The sequence below is a fragment of the Venturia canescens genome, chromosome 11 (genome assembly GCF_019457755.1).
Source record: "Venturia canescens isolate UGA chromosome 11, ASM1945775v1, whole genome shotgun sequence".
Taxonomy (NCBI): Eukaryota; Metazoa; Arthropoda; class Insecta; order Hymenoptera; family Ichneumonidae; genus Venturia; species Venturia canescens.
Window position 1 is genome coordinate 15,621,150 of NC_057431.1, and position 21,970 is coordinate 15,643,119.

A 21,970-nucleotide genomic window follows, 5' to 3' on the forward strand; every position below is an offset into this window, starting at 1 on the left:
TTTTCTGAGGTATCGAAGTCAATACAAGACTCCGAAAGGATGAATCTTCCCCACTCGATTTTCCTCTTTATTCGCTATTTCAAAATTTCGAAATTACGAATTTAATAATTTTAGGAACGTATAATAATCGTATTGACCTCAATTTTGGCGGGGCAAGGGAAGGAGGAGGGGAGCCATTTGATATTTACTACGATTCAACTTTGAAGTCTGAATAAGTTCCATGCTGTTGATCTTGTTTACTAACTAACATTTTTTTAAATCAAACTTCAATACACATTAACAATTCATTAACCGTCTCATAGTATACAATTGGATGTTATTAGATAAGTACATATATCGAAATAAAATATAATAAATCCTATGATTTCCAGCAATTATGGCTCATACGCTGTACAATAATGATATTCATCAAAAAAATGTTTCAAACACAAAGATTTTTTGCACCATGCACATTTTATAATCGCTATATTATTGCAACCAGGTATTTCACAGTGTGTTTTTGATTGACCGAACCCAAAATCAACAGGATTTTCGAAATATTCCGGTTTTTCCGTTATATAATTACTTTTAAACCATGAATATTTGAAAAGATTGATATAGCGTGGAGATGACAATTGATTGTGGGTCAAAGATTGCAGTTTGATTATATTATTCCTCAAATGTAAATTTATATCAGCATCCACTAATAGAACACTATCTGAAAAATGTCGTACAAAATTTTTCCATATCCTAAATCCAAATACATCAAGCGGTTGAATTTTTCCAGTTGTACCTTTTGGGATAATCATTGTGATGATTATTATTTTATCATGAGGGGTGGCTTCACGTACAACTTTGGGGCAGTGTCCACTCCAGGAATCAATCAGTAATACGTTGTCACTTCCAACATTCGGAAAAAAAACTTTTTCCATCCAAATTTTAAAATGATCTGTAAACATATAACAAATTATATATTTATAACTATATTTTGGAAAAAGTTGATGCACCCTTAACGATAATATGCACCGGAAGTAAGTTTCCCAGATTTCGATGCTGTTACTATGACGTTATCTGGCTTAAACAATTCGTTCGTTACTCTTGCGCCAAATTCACCTTTTGCCTCCTTTAATACTATGAATAGTGGAGAAAGTAGTTTCCCGTTGGCATTTATTGTTGGCTGAATCGTGTAGCTATGGGTCATTGAAGACACTGATTGTACAACACATTCAACTTTTTTCGATCCTTTCATCGCTAAAGTTCGTGCTGAATGGATTTCCAGTTGAAAACCGCTTTGGTCCGAATTATATACATTGCTTGGCCCATACTTTTCTATTAGTAATTTAACATCTTGAACAAATTTGTCCGCATTTGTTTGCAGAAGAACTTCTTCCTCCACAATTTTTCTCGTTATAAATTTATTAATTTTTCTGGAAACAATGCGATGCGATTTCTTAAATTTCCATAGCCAGTTTTGAGAGGCTTTGAATCGTATATCTTCATGGCCTATTTCTTTCTGTGCCTGTAGAGCCCACTTTCGAAGGTCAATATCATGAACAATGACACCAGCGTCTACAGCAGTTTTCATATTCCGTAATGTGTATTCAGAAATTCGAGCTAGTTTTTCTTTATATGTGCCACCCTTGTTCAGTTGTTGTGCCCAGCGTCGTAACTGCCGTATGGATTTTACAGATTTGTATTTTTGTTTGACGGTTTCAACACTGTAATTCTTTTTTTACCAGATCTCCAATATTCAACAGTTTTTTTTTATAATCATAGCTCAGCTCATCGTCACTAGAACAAGCGTCGGAATCGACATCATCATCCTTTTACCATATGATATCTTCAACAGCAATTGCTTCGAACTCTTTAAATGGTTCTTGAAAATCAAGAGTTTCTTCCTGTGTCATCTCAATCCCGTTGTAATCTTGCATAGAATCGATTATAATTTTTTCGAAATTCTCCTTCATCTCTATTTCTGCATTATTAACAGGAGTTTGTGCAATGTTCATAGCCTCAAATATAGCCAGTAACAATTTGATAACGTTGATTGGATTGACTTTCATGCTGGTAAAAGTAGTAGACGCAGTACACCAAAAGCACAGAAAAAGCACGCACGATTTGGAGCTCACTCAAATATGCACTAGTACAATGCTAATGGTTACCGTCTTCGAAAATAAGTATCGGAAGAAAAAAATATTTATTAATCTCACGATGCCTGATAACGTTTTTATCTGATGCATGACTCAAGAATATTCGGAATGACTAATGTCATTCGGTGTGTGAGAATGCCAAAAGTATCAGGTGATCATAACTACTTGATAACATTTTTATCTAGCACAAACACCGGGGTCATATGTCTACGCCTCTATTTTTCCGCCAAAGTTAAGAAAGTGTTTTATAGAGACATTTTTATCTGTAGCATGGTACCTATTCATTTACGTGCAGTTTACAAGCTTTCTATGATCACCGAAAAAGTAGTTGTGGGAACTCCCCCCCCCCCCCCCCCCCCCCAACAAACCGCCACCATTCAGGTCAATACGAGTTTTATATGTTCCTAAAATTATTAAATTCGTAATTTCGATGCAGAGCAACCAAATTGCACGAAATGCACGGAGAAATTTTGAAATAGCGAATAAAGAGGAAAATCGAGTGGGGAAGATTCACCCTTTCAGAGTCTTGTATTGACTTCGATACCTCAGAAAATCTTGATTCGAAATTATTATAATATTTCGAAACATGTAAAACAGAAATAAGCCACATACAGTACGAAAATTCAAAAAAGGGGTAGTTTACCCCCTTAAGACTGCTATTTTACAAAAATGCAAAAACACGTGAACTTTATTTTCATATTTTCATGAAAATAGAACCCGTTTCATTCCATCATATTCGTTCCTTTTCATTGTGGCGTGAGAAATATAAGAATGTAAAGGTGGTTAACCCCCTGTTTTTTTTTTCGTGCACAGGGTGAACTTTTCATCACTTCAGATAAGAAACATTTTGGTTTTGGTTTTATCAAAATCAGTTGAGTGCTTGTTGGTGAAACTGCAAAATCACCCCCTAACATGCATTACTTTCAAGGGTGGTTTCACCCCTTAAAACCGTTTTTCCGCCGATAAAAAAAAATACGTGTCTCTTACTTTCGAATGCTCTTTCACATACAGCAGTTTCAAGAAAATCGGAGGGGGACACTAAAGTGATGTTCCTTGTCAGAGGCTGATCTCGAATCAACTATCCGGACAGCAGTGCTGGCTGTATGCTCGAATTTCTCCTCCCGGCTATCTCTCGTATGATTGTGCTGCAGAGGGGGTTAGCGATACGTCCATAAGTGGAACTACCCGCGTCCCCGATACTATCCTAACCTCAAATCTAACCTAGATTATCGCGATAGTTGACTGTCCCCCAATTGGATTCTGCTCTGGAGACGCTGTCCACCAATGGGATTCTGCCCTGGGATTCGTCAATGGGATCCGTTCGGTAGGCGACAGTTGGTTGGGTATCCTCATCCCTGATATTCCTACCGTTCGAACATCTGTGTTTGGACATCTTTATCGCTGACTATCCAGATGGTTGCCGATTGACTATCCGTTGAGTATTCCAGCTACTCTCATAATTGGCTAACCTGAACTATCCTGATCGAGCCGCAGGAGCGTCTCCACAGTTAGCTCTATCGGGTGGGAGGCGTGGAATCTGCCGACGTGTTCGGGAAATCTGCATTGCTGTCATATTCGCGTGAAAATCTTGATAGTTGAGTTTTCCGATAGCCGAATCCCCACCACACGTTAGTATGTGACCATTCCGGCGGTGGATTCGTGTCTCCGCCAATGGGATTCTGCCCTTTGGTGGGCCATTGACGACAAATAGTTGGCTAGCCTGCACTTTGAATATCCCGCTCGTGCCTATTCTAACCTGACAGATGGCTATCCTAACCTTAACTGTTGTGACAGCTGACTATTCTAACCTCAACTATTGAGACAGCTGACGATCCTAACCTCAACGATTGTGACAGCTGACTATCCTAAGCTCAACTATCGTGACTATCCTAACCTCAACTATTATGACAGATGACTAACCTCAACTATTGTGACTATCTAACCTCAACTATCCTAACCTCAACTATCGTGACAGCTGACTATCCTAACCTCAGTGACAGCTGACTAACCTCAGTGACAGCTGACTAACCACAACTATCGTGACTATCCTAACCTCAACTATCCTAACCTCAACCATTGTGACTATCCTAACTTCAACTACCCTGATAGTTGTCCACCCTGATAGCTGGCTATCTTGAGGCGCGTAATTTCAAAAGAATTAGGATCTCGGCCTAGAGAGAGAGAGAGAGACTAGTTCAGAAAAGTCTGATGTCCCAGCGTCCGCCAGAGCCACCACTAGCGTCTCCGGGATATCCCGTAGGGATTCGGGGTTTCCCCTAGAGGCAGTCGGTAATGCAGGACGCTGGCTAGAGACGCGCACGGGTTGGTGATAGCTGCGTATTCTGATAGTTATTCCGATAGTTAATCTCGACTTGTTTGTATCCGCACATCCTCCAACAGTCTGGGGTTATAGTGAAAAATTTTAGTTACTGATAGTTCGGACCCCAGTCAAAACATTTGAATCTCCCGCCAAAACATTTGAATCTCCCGCCGAAACAACAGAGTAAAAAATTTTAGTGACTGATAGTTCGGGTTCCTGCCAAAACATTTGAATTTCCCGCCAAAACTACAGAGTTTAAATATCCCGGCAAAACTACAGGGTTAAAATCTCCCGCCGCGGAATCTGTTTTACCGACGGGTGGAGCAGACTATCCAGTCGACCGAAAGCGAGCGGGCCTTAAATCGATTCGTAGAGCGGCCATCTTTATTAATGACCGTTTAGAGCGGCCAACCGAGGGTCCCCACTCGTGACCCCCACTCGTGGCCACCACACCTGTAAAAGATGGTGATTACAAAAATGAGAGAATTATTATGGGATATACTTACCATGGTGAGGTCCACGAAATCCAAGCGCTACTCGCTGCCTTATATGCCCGGCCAGCCGTGGCTCCGCACACGAGATCTCCACTAGCCAAATCGCCATCTATCGGCATTTACGCGAACTATCCGGTGCACGGACTTTGAACATTTGGGTCAGTTCGATGTTTGGGTTAGAGCTCAGTTTGATGTTTGGGTTTGAGTAGGCGTCCGTTTTTACCCACGTTTGGGTTGTAAACAATATAAATACCTTGTGTGTACGAGAAAATAAAAACCAGTCATAATCAACCGCGTTGACTATTCCGATTTTTTAACTATCCTAACTCTAACTTTTGCGCTAGTTAACTTCAACTATTTCGATAGTCGACTCGAAGTATTTCAATAGTTTACCGAATTCCATCGGGTTGCCGGTAATGCAGAACCGCCGACAGGCGCACGTTCGAGAATCTGCAGCTCTTTGAACGTGTTTGAAAATCTGCATTACCGACTGTTTAGGTTTGAGCACTCGGTTTGAATCGCCATAGCGGCTGCAAGTGGGAACTCCCAACAGTTGACCATCCTGATAGATGCCAGCAACTATCCCCCGGTACACTTCGAAGCGGTCTCGCGAATGTGTTTGGCGAAACTGCCGTAACGATTGTTTGGGAAAACTGCCTTAACGACTGTTTGGGTTTGTTTAGGTTACAGCGGCCATCTTTATTACCGACCGTTTGGGTTTGAGCTCCGTTCGATTACCTGTTTAGGTTTGAGCTCAGTTCGATTACATGCTTGGGTTTGTTTGGGTTTGTTTGGGCTAGAGCGGCCATCTTTGTTACCGACCGTTTGGGTTTGTTTGGATTAGAGCGACCATCTTTATTACCGACCGTTTGGGTTTGTTTGGGTTAGAGCGGCCATCTTTATTACCGACCGTTTGGGTTAGTTTGGGTTTGGGTAGTCATCCTTTTTACCGACCGTTTGGTTTTGGGAGGCCATCTTTATTACCGACCGTTTGGGTTCGTTTGGGTTTGAGCTCAGTTCGTTTACATGTTAGGTTTGTTTGGGTTTGACCTCAGTTCGATTACATGTTTGGGTTTGTTTGGGTTGTAGCGGTCATTTTTTATTACCGACCGTTTGGGTTTGGGAGGCCATCTTTATTACCGACCGTTTGGGTTTGTTTGGGTTAGAGCGGGGAATCTACTTTACCGACGGTCGGTAAGGTAGATTCCTACATGCGGCGGAACCAGCATAGCTCTACTACTCGTAAACAAACATAAAGTCAATGTGTTTATACGAGTAGAAATTTTTCAACACTGATATTTTATATATCAATTAACACTCGCAAATCATTGACATGAGAGTAAACTAACCCGCACAACTGTTTTCACGAAACTTACATAACACATTTTATAGTTATATATAAGAACTTTACTTTAAATCGAATTCACACATCTCGCACTGTTTTCTCCGAAATTTTATTATTTAGATCGCTGTTGCTACTCGTTTACTCATACCATCAAAAACTGACAGATATGGCTGTACAATATATCTAGCCCCTGACAAGCACACATCTAAACGGTATACCTCTTTAGGCACTGAGGGTGAAAAGTACCCAACACAATTCATTTTCAAATATCTTGGTCCCTAATAAAGTTACAGTATTTTTTTTTTTTTCAAATTAAAGCTCAAAAAATTCTGCGTAAAATAGACCCAAGGTTGAATTGATCGGTGTTAATTGAAATAGATAAAAATATCATCGAAGCTGAAAAAAGTGCCTTTTTGTGATTTTTTTGTTTTCATTCCGTATCTTCAATTCTAATAGACTGAAATAAAAAAAATTATAGTGTTTTGGAAAGCTAAAAAAGCGCTTTAAATAATGGTACGATCAGTTTTTTGATCCGCTTCAAAAAGTATAGTTATTTTACAACTTGAGGGCATTGAAGTGTCATATTCTACAAAGTTGATAAATGACAGGTGTTTAAAGAAATCAGAGATCTATTATTCATTGTAATCTTTATTTTTCAGCATCAAAAATGCAAATAAACACAAAACATGTATTTTAAGTAGAATTTTCATTACAACACTCTATGCACATAGGGCATCGATGTCTTTTGCACATAGGTTTTTCACACTGCGGACACATTATCGTTGTTTTAACTCCTAATGAATAATGACAATATGAACATCTTGTTTTGGGTATTGGTATGACGTCAGAATAATCAACAGTAGGTGTTTCGTAATTAAGAAGTTGAGCTATTGCGCTTTTAATATTTCTTCGTAGCTGTGGAATCCTATGGCGCCTAATTAGTAAAGGCTTTATTAATTCAAACGACAAATCTTTCATGAAAGTCAATCTGGTCTTCTTTTCGTCTACATGATTTAAATTGTATAAAATTGTTGAATTAACATTAGCCATGTTTAACATTCCGTAAAAAACTTTCAAGGGCCACCTTCTCGTCCGACGTGCAACTGTATATAATTTGCAAGCTTGATCGAATGAATCCGTTCCACTTTTGTGTTGATTATACTGTAATATTAATTTTGGTTTTTTTGTTTTTGGATCAATTTCGGTATTTGTACTGTTGCTTGAAAGGATCAAAACTATTTTATTTCGTTTTGGAACATAGGATAATAAAGTTTGATTATTTGCAAAACAGTATTTAGTTGTTGATGGTGGTGCCTTTTCTGTAAAACTACGCGGAATTTCTTTTTTATTTTTACGAATAGTACCGATTGCTTTCAAATTATATTCATTCAGGAGTATCTGAAATAAACCAATTGACGTAAACCAATTATCCATTACAACTGTCCGATTCGAATCCCGAATTGGTTCAACTAATTCTCTTACAAAAAAATGTGCAAGTGGTTCATTACGTTGTTGCGTTGTTTTTCCTAGATATGGCACAGCTTTCATCATGTAGCACGTTTTAGAATCATTCAACATAAAAAATTTAATACCATAACGATCAGGTTTGCTCGGTAAATACATTCTGAAAATGCATCTACCTTTAAATCCTACCATTTGTTCGTCTAGGGTACACATTTCATAAGGTCTGTAATACTTTCCACAATTTGTAATAAATTTATCCCAAATTTCTCGTATCAGAGCAAACCTATCAAGTTTCCGATGATTTTTACGGGTATTTTTGTCATCAAATCTGAGACATTTTGATAGAAATTGAAATCTGTGAGAAGACATTGTAGCTTTGAATATTGTAACTGAAAATTCTTCACCCCACAACTCGTTTACATTTACTGCAGGTTGTTTCCTGTATCCAGATATATACAGCAAGCCAATCAAAGCTTTAATCTCAACAATATCAGTTTTATTATGATAACTCAAAAGTTGTTCCATATTAGCACATACGCGATCTATTTGTTCATTAGTATGGACAACTATTATATCGAGAATATCTTCTGAAAAAAGATAAGACCACGTATCAATAGGTGTTTTAGCTTGACAGGCTTCTCCAATAACTCCGGGTAAATGTAGTATTTTCTTAGTTTGTGAGAGACGACGCACGGCAGGTTTTAGGCTCCATTTGATTTTATTGTCCCCTTGTCCCCTCAGAACCGAAACTGGACGACCGCCGCTCGGCTTTTGTTCATTGTCAATTCGATATCTCTTTCTAGTACGTTGTAGATTACTAGTAGATGGCTGGAAAATATCGTGATCCGAATCGTCGTCATCTTCACTTTCTGACAGAGATGAAATTTCATAATTTTCACCTTCACTTTCCCCGTGGTCTTCATCAGTAATCTCGTCATCAGTTGTTTCGTCGTCAATAAGTACAGTAGAATTTCTCCTTCGTTTATTCATCTAAAACAAATATTACAATTTACAACACTATCTAAAACGTCTCTAAAAATATTTTATATAAATCAATATATACATGAGATATACATGCATGCATATATACATGCATATAAATACATAAATATACATATGCATGTAAATATTTTGTGATACAATTGTAATCATAATTTATTACTTACTATAAATCTCAAAAAAAACTCTCATATGATCCGAGAAAACACTCTTGAGCACTTAACTGACTACACTTAACTGGCAAACTGGGATAAAAGTACCCACAAGGTTCCGCGCTTACTGCGTAGTAATAACTGAATTTCACCAACGGCTATTGAACACGTCTCAACAGGCCTCAATGGAATATCGGTGGAGGGGGAAAGCCCTTTGTTGAATACCTACAGAGCATTATAAGAAAGTAAAATTTTGGGGTGGGTACTTTGTACCCAGTGTGCTTGTCAGGGGCTAGATATATATTGTACATTCATAGGAGTCATGCTTTGAAACGATGATTAGGCTCGAAAGTAGGTTATGTTTCGGTTATATTTTCGAAGAATAATATTTGAGAACTCCGAGAGTTTTTCGATCACACCGTTGAAACTTTTCACATTGAAGTTACTAGGACGTCCAGTTTTCGTAATATTATGACACCACACTATCATTTAGAATAAATAAATAATGAAATAATAGATATGATGTGCACTTCACTAGACGACGAACTTTTTTTAAAATTTCTGATTGAAATTTTAAAGTTTCTGAGTTCTTTCGAGTTATGTCGAAACTGCGTTTGTTTATTAATTACATACCGCACTCCGTTATGTCCGAAATAACGTTTGTTATAAATATATAAACTTTCGTAGAGTCTGAACGTGGTCGGTCAGCTAGAGTGCTAAACGTTAGGCCCGCTACACACGGTCAATAATATTGCGCAATATAGGTGATTGCACAATATTATTGAACGTGTAGATGTAGTATTGAACTATTGCGCAATCGCCTCATTGAATAGAAGTATGAGCGATCTTAAATTTATGGCCCGCTACAACACCATACAAACTTATTGTGCAACATTATTGACTGTGTGTAGCGGGCCTTATAGAGTTTGAACGTGGTCGGTGAGCTGGATTGAGCTGAGATCGGAAAGCCAATCAGAATGCGTTGAGACACAACTCTACTACCACTAACCTACATCGAACGCGTATACCTATACGTGAAATCTGTGATGTGTTAGTAACTTTTGCATAATCTTGAGCCCGTGCAAAGTTTTTTCTCAGCAAGTACGCCACCGAAAATGCTGATTTTCGGCTCATTCGACAGAGAACTTCTTAATTAGCTTAAAGTTCAATTTTCAAAGCCGTACATAACTCATGAGCTTCGCAATTAAAGAAAATCACATGCCAATTTTACCCCCACCACCGCGAATAGTTTTATTCAGAGTAAGTATAGTCTCGGCGAGAGCCTCGGGCCAGCAGACGACAGGGCTGTTATCTAGAGTCGCGGCAGCGACTCTGAGACAAGTACATTTATAAACTTCAAAAAGTAAAAAAGGCACGCCAAGTATTAAAAGGTCGTGACCGTTGTTTTAAATGATTTTCTATATTCGCATTTTCAATAAATAAATTTAAAAAAATGTTTAACTATGAAAAATATGAGATCTATTGTAACATATACAGTGTATGAATTACGTTTCCTGTAGGAATTTTGAATTTTGGAAATAAAAAAAAATGAGATCATTTTCTAACGTAGCCAAGTACAGTGAATGAATTAAGGTTCTTGTGGAATTCATTCATGTACACTTTTAGCCCTAATCCCTCACTTATTCAGAAAAATTTTCCAGCAAACGTCACAGAGCAACAAAGGTTTCTCGAATGATTCTGCAATTATTAAGAGATTATCATCTGTTTTTATGCTAGCTCGGGTTATAAACTTAAAACCGTTTACGCGTACAAGTGCATGCATTGTATCTATACGATGTACTGCACAAATTCATTTTCAACATTACACACAAGCTTGGCGTGCATGGTTTTCAATCGGAAGCTCGGGAAGAGACAATTGTTCAAATTTACTATGAAAACAATAATTAATTAGTATTGTATGAACGATTGTGAAAAAAACCGATCCCCCAATAAAATATGAGAGGCCGTGTTATATAATGATTTGGTAAACAATACAGATGGGTGAAATTTGTGGATAAAATTGAACAATTAAATGAACGGATAAAGAAATGAAATCAATCAATCCCTTTATATGCCTTTATCTTGTACCGATACATACGGCCATTCTTTCATGCCCATACGCATTCTAATTTATCCACGCGTCACTTTCACTCGTTTGTCCGTAAACTCATTTTTTTACCAAATGGGCAGATGATTGGATGAATTACACAAGTACTGAAATGGATGAACAAAGGAGTAAGTTGTGTAAACATTGATTTGAGAAAAGAAAACGCGTTGAATACGAAACATTTGGAGTAATGAATTTATCAGTCAAACTAGTCAAGAATGGATATTTTTCTTTGTGTACACAACGCGGGATCTCACGTCGAACTACTCAATAAAATAGTTGGATGGAAAAGGGATGGCAAATTAAAAAACAATTACATGAGAGGATCATCAAGGTTTCTTCAAATATATGGATGGATGAGGCATTCCTTCGCCGAGCATCCGATTGAAAACCATGCACGCCAAGCTTGTGTGTAATGTTGAAAATGAATTTGTGCAGTACATCGTATAGATACAATGCATGCACTTGTACGCGTAAACTGTTTTAAGTTTATAACCCGAGTTAGCATAAAAACAGATGATAATCTCTGAATAATTGCAGAATCATTCGAGAAACCTTTGTTGCTCTGTGACGTTTGCTGGAAAATTTTTCTGAATAAGTGAGGGATTAGGGCTAAAAGTGTACACGAATGAATTCCACAAGAACATTAATTCATTCACTGTACTTGGCTACGTTAGAAAATGATCTCATTTTTTTTTATTTCCAAAATTCAAAATTCCTACAGGAAACGTAATTCATACACTGTATATGTTACAATAGATCTCATATTTTTTCACAGTTAAACATTTTTTAAAATTTATTTATTGAAAATGCGAATATAGAAAATCATTTAAAACAACGGTCACGACCTTTTAATACTTGGCGTGCCTTTTTTACTTTTTGAAGTTTTAATATTTACTGATTTCACTTCTTTTTGCGAAGCGTGACAACTATATAGGAATCGTATTTCATTCACTGTATTTGTCAACTTCAGAAAACGATCTCATTTTTTTTTATATTTTGAAGTCTTTTATTGATAATGCAAATATAGAAAATTATTGGAAACTATGGTCGCGACCTTTTAATAATTGGCGTTCTTTTTTTACTTTGTGAATTATTTTTTTTTCTGATTTCACTTATTTTTTAGAGGCGTGACAATATTTACTTAAGAAAAAAAATACATTCTTCGTCATCGACGAAAATTTTTAAAACGATTTGTTTCAAGTTGAGTACTTTTCTCTATGTGGCAAAAGCAATCGACACGGCCAATTTTTCTATGTAGATGGACGAAAACTGTGCGGTTATGTTCATGTGAGTTGAAACCTTTTACAAGCAATAATGGTGACGATTTTGATTATCCATTCAGCATATCAAATTTTCTAATGAAAGATTGGGAAATTCCTATGCAATGGGATGATATTTTCATTTTCTATTCCTTTTTTTGGAAAGCTCCATTTGTTTATTTGGAAAATTGATTTATGAAACTATCTTCTTCTTCTTCTTCTTCTCTTTCAATGGATTCCATGTTGACATGGATACTGTCAATGGTTTGCAATGTCCAAAGAAACGTTTCCATGCTATTAATATCTAAGACGACAGCTTTATAGTTATTTGTGTCCAGTGATATTTTTTCATGGTCTTCTATAACGTCAGAACATGCTTTCTCAATGCAGACTGTTAAATCGCCGATCTATATATCGATAACTATGAGGAAATATATTGCAAACCATTGCACCGTCTACCTAAATATCGGAAAATATAAAATTGTCGAATATATATTGAAAAATATGAAGGCATCCACCTAAACGTCGAAAACCCTATAGTCGCCAACCTAGACATCGAAAACAATAGAGCCATCGACCAAGATATCGAAAACCATGCAGTCGTCAATCTAGACATCGAAAACCATGCGGTCGTCAACGTAGTCATCCTTAGAAAAACTGACTGCAACATCGGAAACTATGGAGCCGTTGACCTTCATACCGGAAACCATAGACAAATTCACCTCAACATCGGAAACTATCAAGAGACTCGGCAGAGTCTCGGGACAAGTACATTGACAGCCCTGTCGGCTGCTGGCCCGAGGCTCTCGCCGAGACTATATTATCTCTGAATAAAACGATTCGCGGTGGTGGGGGTAAAATCGACATGTCATTTTCTTGAATTGCGAAGCTCAGGAGTTATATCGCAATTTGAAAATTGAACTTTCACCTAATTAAGAAATTCTCTTTCGATTGCGCCCAAAATCAGCATGATCAGTGGCGTAATTGCTGAGAAAAAACTTTGCACGGGCTCAAGATTATGCAAAAAGTACCAACACATTTACGCAGCTGACGTATCCGTATATGGGATCAGACCGATACATACAAGGGCTTCTTGATGCCCATCATAACCAATCACCGGTGAGAATCTATCCGTTTCGACCAATCGCCGATGAGAAAGTTTCTGATACTCCTCAATGTTTTCTTGTATACCGTCTGTTATCGTCTGTTATGTTATTATAAAGTGATTGCGATCGTAGCCCCGTGGATCAACGGTGCAAGATTTGCAAATTTCGTTTAAATAAATAAAACATTATTTGAAATAGCAGTGGATATAATCAATTTTATTTTTTTCATAAAAGAAGTTTCAATAGGTTTCGAGCCCAATTCACGACGATAATATCTTTAATAAATAAAACGTCAAAAGTGGATTAATTGATCTCATACAGTGTACTGAGAGTGAGTAAAATATTGAGAAGTGAAAACGTGAATAATGTGTATCGTGAAAATTAAGAATTATCTGTTCTACTTCGATATCGTAATATATACATAGATAGCAAATTTGCGAGATTTCGCGTCATGTTGACGTTTGAGGTTATGACCGCCGGAGTGCTGTTGCGTGCAGAGTGTAGAAAAATAAAAGTGGTTATTGAAAAGTGGAAGGATGAATCGATATTATTAATGACGTGACTAATTAGTGTTGGATAATAATAATAACAATGAGAAAAAAAACGTTCGTTCATTATAACCTCTAAAACGTTCTTTCCAAACAGAAATTCTATGTTGGGTAATTACATTAAAGAAAGAGGTGGATTATTGTGTGTAAACGAATTCAAATAAATTTTAAAAAACTTTGGTCAAGTAATTCAATGTATTGTTGTCATAATTTCTTTCATTTAGTTTGGCTGTGTTCACCGGTCCCTTTTTTCACTTCCTTAGCTTACAGTGTATTGTCATACCAATTTCTATTTGTTCTCCAGACAATACGAGAGATATTCATATTTCTATTTTTTTATATTAATTTCAACAAGATAATTTGAAATATTTATAACAAAAAGCCTTCATGATTGCTTGTTCATACACCCAAGTTTTGAAAAATCTTTGGGCCATGTAAATGCATAGATATATTCACTTGAGTTGGTTACATGATAAATTTGGAAATTCATTTCAATAAGTCATTGGGTGCTTAATTTTCATGATATCAAAATTTGTATCTTCGAAATACAATGAACACCTCTAAAGTTCGACAAAGTGATGAAGCGACATGTATATTAAGTATTTCCACACCATGTTTGCGATTGGCATTGTGGGTTGAAAAATTCATGTCTGTAAGTCTACACCTGATCATTTTTGGATGTGATCAAATATTTTGTCTGCGGATAACCATGGAGACATACAAAATTACAGCATTTTGCTTGCTTCAACATGCATCGTATCTGTCACTTTTTTTTTGAATGTGTCATAATAAGTTTCAAAAATGTGGTTCATGTAATTTTAATGTGTTTTTCCCTATAGCACCAAAGTCTGTATAACTGGTACGTAGCAAGTACCTATGAACTTTGATATTTCTGTGAAATAGCAGGTATGCCAATCTTTTAACTTTTTGGTTCCGACTGGAATATATTAACGAAGATATTCATTACTAAAGTCTTCACCTACTTATTTCTGAATAGATCTGAAATTACTGTCTTCAGAAAGTAATGCACAGATACATGAAACAATTTTGATTTCTGTTCTCTTTCAATTGCGCTGTCTTTTTTCGTTTTTAACTATGGTTCTGCTCTTTCCGATCCTTGTTTTGACGCCATCGGTTTGCATCGGATCAATGCATATTATTAATTGGTTGCCTAATATGTGTCCTATGATTTTCTACTATTTCTTCATGCTGATTGTGGTAACGTGATTCAAGAGGTTTCCAATTATGATCATCAATCGCATATTTTGTACAACAGATTCTCAAAATAGTTTCTGGTCTTGATATAAGTGTAGTTATTCTTTTTCCACCTGGTCTGTCGAGTAATAAATTTTGAAACTTGTTCCAAAAAGTCTTTGGATGCTTTTTTTGCTGATAATATGAAAAGTTGAATCTTCGGAATGTGGTAGGCAAACACAAATATTGACAACAATACGTATAAAATGACGTGTATGTTGAGTATTCCTATTCTGCAAACTGCAAATGTGGAATTATTGGTGAAAACATTCATTACGATAAGTGTACAGTTGCTCAGTTTTCGATGCGATTAAGTATAATACCTGCCAACATCATGGAAACCTACAGAATTTCTGAATGTTATGTGCGCTATGTCATTTTAATGTAACATCATGACTTCTAACAAATTTCCACTCTAATACTGTAGATTTGGATCATTGAAATACAGCAAAAATCTGCAAACTATAAAATTTATATACTGTGCCATTCATTTTATTTTTTGACTCGCACCGTAACATAAATATGAAGTGAAAAATTCATTACAAAAGTCTTCAGTTGCTCATTTATGGATGGATTTGAATTTGGAAATTTCTGTGGATAAGTATATGTGCTAAGTATCACCCCCTATCTTTATGGTAATATGTAATGGAACTTTGTTCAGCAAGTTTTAAAGTATTTCTTTTCAAATAGTATTAAAGTTTGAATTACTGCGGTATGGAGCGAATACCTTCAAACTTTGATATTTTTGTGTCGCAGCATGTGTGCCAATTATTTAAATTTCTTACTCCAACCGTAACATGTAATTTCAAAAATTCATCACAAAAGTTTTCAGCTTTAATAATTATCTTAATTTTCCTTTTTCTAAATTCTATGCTAAATTTCTGAATTTCCTAATTTATTTCTAAATTATCCTGAAATGAAATTGTTTTCCTCCACAACCAATGCAGGTACCTTAAACGTCTTTGAATTCCGTTGCTCTGTTGAATCAAGTACGCTCAGTTTTTTTTACTTCTTTGAATTCTGACATAATAAATGTTTCCGGGTGCCTTTTTTCTGCAACTATCAAACTGTAGATAATTGGATCTCCACGGCCACTTGCAAACTTTGGAAATATATTTCATCGGGAGCATGTTTTGGATGACACGAAAATGTCTAGATTCAGAATGCAAAAACGACATTTAAAAATGGCCAATTCTGTTGTATTCGTTGTGTCTTGAATTTGATCTATCTTTTCTCCTTTCCTTTCTTTTCATTAACGTTATAAGCCGGAAATCATATCTCAGCCCGCAACACGCATTGCTACATGCTCAGCCCGCAACACGCATTGAGTTTCCAATGGACAAAACATATTAGAAGACAAGGAGAAAAATCACCAAAGTCCAAGATCAAACCTCTATCGAAATATTTCCTGTACAATTTTGACGAAATTTCGGTCTTTTTTCGTGGAAACCAACGTTATAAGCCGAAAATCATATCACGACCTACAACCTGCTTTTCACTGTGCTCTTTGGTTCCTAATTGACAAAACATATAAGAGTACAAGGAAAAAAATCGTCAAAGTCCAAGGAGAGACCTGTGACGAAATGTTTTCAGTACAATTTGGATGAAAAATAGGTCTTTTTTTCGTAGAAACCAACGTTATAAGCCGAAAATCATATCTCGGCCTCCAACCCGCTTTCCATCGTGCTCTTTGGTTCCTAATTGACAAAACATATTAAGGTACAAGGAAAAAATCGCCAAAGTCCAAGAACAAACCTGTGACGAAATATTTCCAGTTCAATTTTTACGAAAAATAAGTCTTTTTTAGTGGAACCCAACGTTATAAGCCGAAAATCATATCCCGGCCTCCAACCCGCTTTCGACCGTGCTCTTGTGTTCCTGATTAACAAAACATATTAGAGTACAAGGGAAAAAATCGCCGAAGTCCGAGGACAGACCTGTGACGAAATATGTCCAGTACAATTTTGACGAAAAATAGGTCTTTTTTCGTGAAAACCAACGTTATAAGACGAAAATCATAAATAATTCATAGAAATTTAAACTAAAATCCTATAGTCAACTGAACATAAATAAGGAACTTTTAAGAAAAAAGACGTGATATCAAACCATAAACTTCCCCTAGGAAAAAAAAGGTTGGGACAAGTACATTGATGGTCCCTCGTATGCTGATAATTCCATCCATGAAAAAAACTTTAAAACAAAATTTTTATAAAAAATGGGCAAAAAAATTATTTTATAAAAAAAATACAGAACAATTCGAAAAAAATTTCACAAATCTTGAAAATGCATTATCTTTAAAAAAAACTAAACTGTATCTATCTTTTAAAGTGTTAAAAGAATCAAATAACAAGTAAAAAATAAAAACCGAAAAATCGCGCTTGAAATAATTTTGGAAACCGATGCCTCATTCTTCTTATTTGATTCGAAGGGCTAAATCAATTTAAAAAAATTCCATCTAATTTACGTGCATCATTAAAATTTATTATATCAATTCGAGGCCAAGTATTTTCTAATAAATTGAAAAAAGTTACCATTTGAGTTACGTGCAGCACTAAAATTTATGATATCAATCGGTGGACAAGTATTTTATTAGTAACTCCAAATTTTGACATTATTGAATTGTTCTAAGAAGCTTTTAAATCCAAAAAAATCACATGCAAGCTAGTCATTTCTTACTCTATGGTGGCAAAGACTTATAAGAAAATCGATTCTTTTCAGACTTTCAGGAGCTTCTGATATTATTCACAATATTCGACGTCGATTGGATCGATACAAATTATGTTTAAATATGAGTTAAAAGTACTTGTCCGGCCCATCACTTTCCATTAAAATTGTTTATTCAAATAAAAATCAGGGCTTCTCTAGAACTGATCGAGCACAAATATTCATGCAGAGCGTATTTAGAGAGTTATCTTCAAGTAATATTCCCTTAATTGCACTAATTGAATAAGAATGGAAACGAATTGTCCTGTACTATACAAGGGATGTTATTGTGCATCGATAAATAAAAAACATTTTGCACATAAAATATGTTCAAGCTTCCAAAAATAACTCCCCAGTTGGTATTGGAATGACGGCAATTTTTACTTCTCACTTTTTCCAGCGAACGAATTTCATTCGGTATAACTAACCTATACTATTATTAAGAACATTAAACTAATAATAAATCGCATGTCAATAAATTTTTAACCGGATTCTGCCGTACAATTTCGTTTTTTTATGATTGATTTTTATTTGAATGAATAGTGATGGGCCGGACAAGTACTTTTAACTCATATTTAAACATAATTTGTATCGATCCAATCGACGTCGAATATTGTGAATAATATCAGAAGCTCCTGAAAGTCTGAAAAGAATCGATTTTCTTATAAGTCTTTGCCACCATAGAGTAAGAAATGACTAGCTTGCATGTGATTTTTTTGGATTTAAAAGCTTCTTAGAACAATTCCATAATGTTGAAATTTGGAGTTACTCATAAATTACTTGTCCTTCGATTGATATCATAAATTTTAGTGCTGCACGTAACTCAAGTGGTAACTTTTTCAATTCATTAGAAAATACTTGGCCTCGAATTGATATAATAAATTTTAATGCTGCACGTAAATTAGATGAGATTTTTTTCAATAGATTTAGCTGTTCGAATCAAATAAGAAGAATGAGGCATCTGTTTCCAAAATGATTTCAAGCGCGATTTTTCGGTTTTTATTTTTTACTTGTTATTTGATTCTTTTGACACTTTAAAAAATGGATACAGATTAGTTTTTTTTACAGATAATGTTTTTTCAAGATTTGTGAAAATTTTTTCGAATTGTTCTGTATTTTTTTTTATAAAATCATTTTTTTGACAATTTAAAAAGAAAATATTTTTAAAGTTTTTTTCATGGTATGTATATCTAGCATTGTGTGAACGAGGGATTTTCAAATAAACAAAACATTTCTACGATGAGACTTTTTCCATATTTTTATTGCAAGCCCTCCTCCTCCTCCTCCAATTAGTCTACAATATTTCATATTATTATTACTATTATTAGTATGATTTTTCAATAATGATCACAATTATACATTTTTTTCTCTTCACAAAGATTTTGGAATATGTTTGAACAAAATTTTACTCCACTTGTCGGCAAAAGTTTCCATGTAGAGTTCTCTCGTTTGAGCAGCCTCCAACAGCTTTTTGAATTCATCCTCGTCTTGGTCGAAAGCCTCGGAAAGTCTCCCCGGTAGAAAAACCATGAATTGACCTCCGATGTTGGCGATGTATCGTTTTCCAAATTTCGTTTTCACCGATCGAATATGATGAATTGGATGATCAGTCCCGACCTCAAGTTCAATCAGCTTCTTCGTTGGTATGTTGTTTTCCAGCGTGGCAACTTTGTTCAAAGATGTAAACTCCATTTTTGAAGAGTGATTTTTTTTCTCGTCTGCTCTCGAACTAATGCAGCAGCTGACTGACGACGACGTTGCTCTCTATTTCTCTTGAATTTTTAGGGTTATTCCCCCTCTACCTCATGCATGTCCTCCCTCTCCCGACATTTTCTACAATTTTTCCGTAGAAGGGCCGGAGCATCAATGTGATCTTCCATCGAAGACGTATTCCAATGATCATGGCATCGACGCAACGATTGAATTTCAACGTCGGATTTGTAGTAATATGGAAAACGCTCCCACAAAACATCCGTAAAGTCACTGAAATATTTCTTGAACGTTGATGGCGATTTAATGAGGAGTTCTTCCGCCGTCATTTCACGAGGGCTCCGTATACAATAAATTCCATAAATATTCACTAGTTGTTCCATGATCCAACATTTTTCACACTCTCGACGTATTGGTCCTAGAGCATCAATATGAGTCGACATCCACGGTGGATTAAAATGATCGTGACAATATTGATAAGACTGAACTTCACTATCACTCTTCAAATGTTCAGGTAATCGATCCCATAGTGATGGAATGAATTTACCATAATATTTTATGAGCAGAATCTTAGGAATTGATTCGAGTTCATTTTTAGTCAGCATCCAATGTTCTTTCAACGGATGGATCGCATACATACTCGCACATCTATTCATCTTGAGAATACTTTTCATACTGAAGTCTTGAAAAAAAAAAACAACAAAATGTCGAAAAAATCTTGAGACCTCTTATAGAATTATTGAAGAATAATTTTGCTGCAGACCCTTCCCTATCCGGCCCGCACATGAGCGATGACGAATCAATGGCATTCCAAACTGAATGTTTTCATCTCGACATACACCCAGAGTTCAAAACTCTTAGAGAATATTTTTTCTCGTTCACTCCGACTCTCTCATGCTTTTGCTCTCTACGGTCATTCTATCTCTCCCACACCTCTCTCTCCAACGGCAGACCCTTCGTTATCCCCCCCCCCCCCCCACCCCTCCCTTATCGGCATCCGAGGCGAAGACAAATCCGTAACGCACTGGTCATAAATTAACACGATTTTTCTCATTCCATCTCTCTCACACTCACCATCGGCTCTATCTCTCCTTCTTTTTCAAGGGCTGCGAGAATGTGTGCGACACACACACACGGCCCTACGGCGCGCGGCTTCCCCCTTCGCTGCCTCCGTCTGGCCCTGGCGCTTCCCCGCACACCGCTCCCCCCTCGCCGCCATTTGAGCCAGAACCGTCGTAGCCTTACTACTTGTATATTACAGAAAAATTGAATGCAATTAAGTTTAAATCTCTTGGAGATAATTTTCTCAGTTCCCTCTGTAGGCATACATGTGATCCATCATATCTAAAAGAGCCCTGATTTTTATTTGAATGAGTGAATACCAAGGGATCCTGAAAATCTGAGAAGAATCGATTTTCTTCTAAGTATCTGTCACCGTAGAGGAACAAATGACTTTTACCTTTGATGCGATTTTTTGGTAACTTTTTGATTCACTAGAACTTTTTCAAGTTCCGGATGCTTCCCGTAGGAATGAATTTCTCACGTTCTATTTGAATTTTTTTTTCCTTTACAATATAATTATGGATTTGTATTTCTTCTAAATATAATGTTTTTTTCACGATTTGTGAAAGCTTTTCTTAATTGTGTTGTTGAAATTATTTACAGTTGGGTTCGTAATTTTTTTTATATATCATTATGTTTTTAATTTTTTTCATTCGTCATCCGATGTACTCGTCACTTTTGCATTTATTTGACAACGCTTTGATCATTTGAACACCAAACGTTTTTCATACATTACCAAGATTTAGCAGATTGAATTTTTTTTATTAATTACGTTTGAAATGGTTTATTTATGACCTTTAGTAATGAATTGCTCATTTGAAGCAAGTTTCGAGAGAATAGATCGAACAACTTCTTATGTACTTGTCCCGAGACTCTACCGAGTCTCTTGATATGTACAAACCATGTGTCAGTTTTTGATCGTATGAACAAAGTTTCGACATTACGAAGTGCGTGCGGGATCAATAAAAAAATAATTTTCGTCATCTAAAAAAGTGTATATTACTATTAATTTTGTTATTTGTGATATATTAAACCGGTATGAAAGCGGCCGCGCAAATGTAGTCTGTGATGTGTGTTTGAAAAAGAATATAAAAAATGCGTGATGCATATGTCAACGAAACTTTTTAAAATTTCATCATTTCGTTCGATTGGAAATAAGTGTTAACTCAAATAATCCTTCAATTGAACCAGAATATGAGAAATATTCTCCAGTGCGAATATTTCGTCACTGGCGTGGTTATATATCATGTGTAAATAGGTTATACATACGAATAAATAGAACAAAACCACACGGAATTGTTAGAATGATATTAGA

The 21,970-nt window shown here is 36.1% G+C and overlaps 2 protein-coding genes across 7 annotated transcripts in view; both read right to left on the minus strand.

Moving 5' to 3' along the window:
- The window catches only part of LOC122418257 (extracellular sulfatase SULF-1 homolog), a 561,276-nt gene that overhangs the window by 215,055 nt on the left and 324,251 nt on the right, over window positions 1-21,970 (minus strand). The window lies entirely within an intron of this gene.
- LOC122418258 (piggyBac transposable element-derived protein 4-like) lies at window positions 6,919-9,159 on the minus strand. 6 transcript variants are annotated; one of them, XM_043432392.1, is made up of 3 exons: window positions 9,016-9,158; window positions 8,652-8,742; window positions 6,919-8,580 (listed from the first exon to the last, which is right to left on the minus strand). In XM_043432392.1, exons 2-3 carry the CDS (start codon window positions 8,688-8,690, stop codon window positions 6,982-6,984), a joined length of 1,638 nt encoding a protein of 545 aa, XP_043288327.1. In that variant the 5' UTR covers window positions 8,691-8,742; window positions 9,016-9,158; the 3' UTR covers window positions 6,919-6,981. The 6 variants fall into 6 exon arrangements, with proteins under 6 accessions (XP_043288327.1, XP_043288326.1, XP_043288325.1 ...); XM_043432391.1 differs by having other exon boundaries at window positions 8,990-9,158; XM_043432390.1 differs by having other exon boundaries at window positions 8,919-9,158.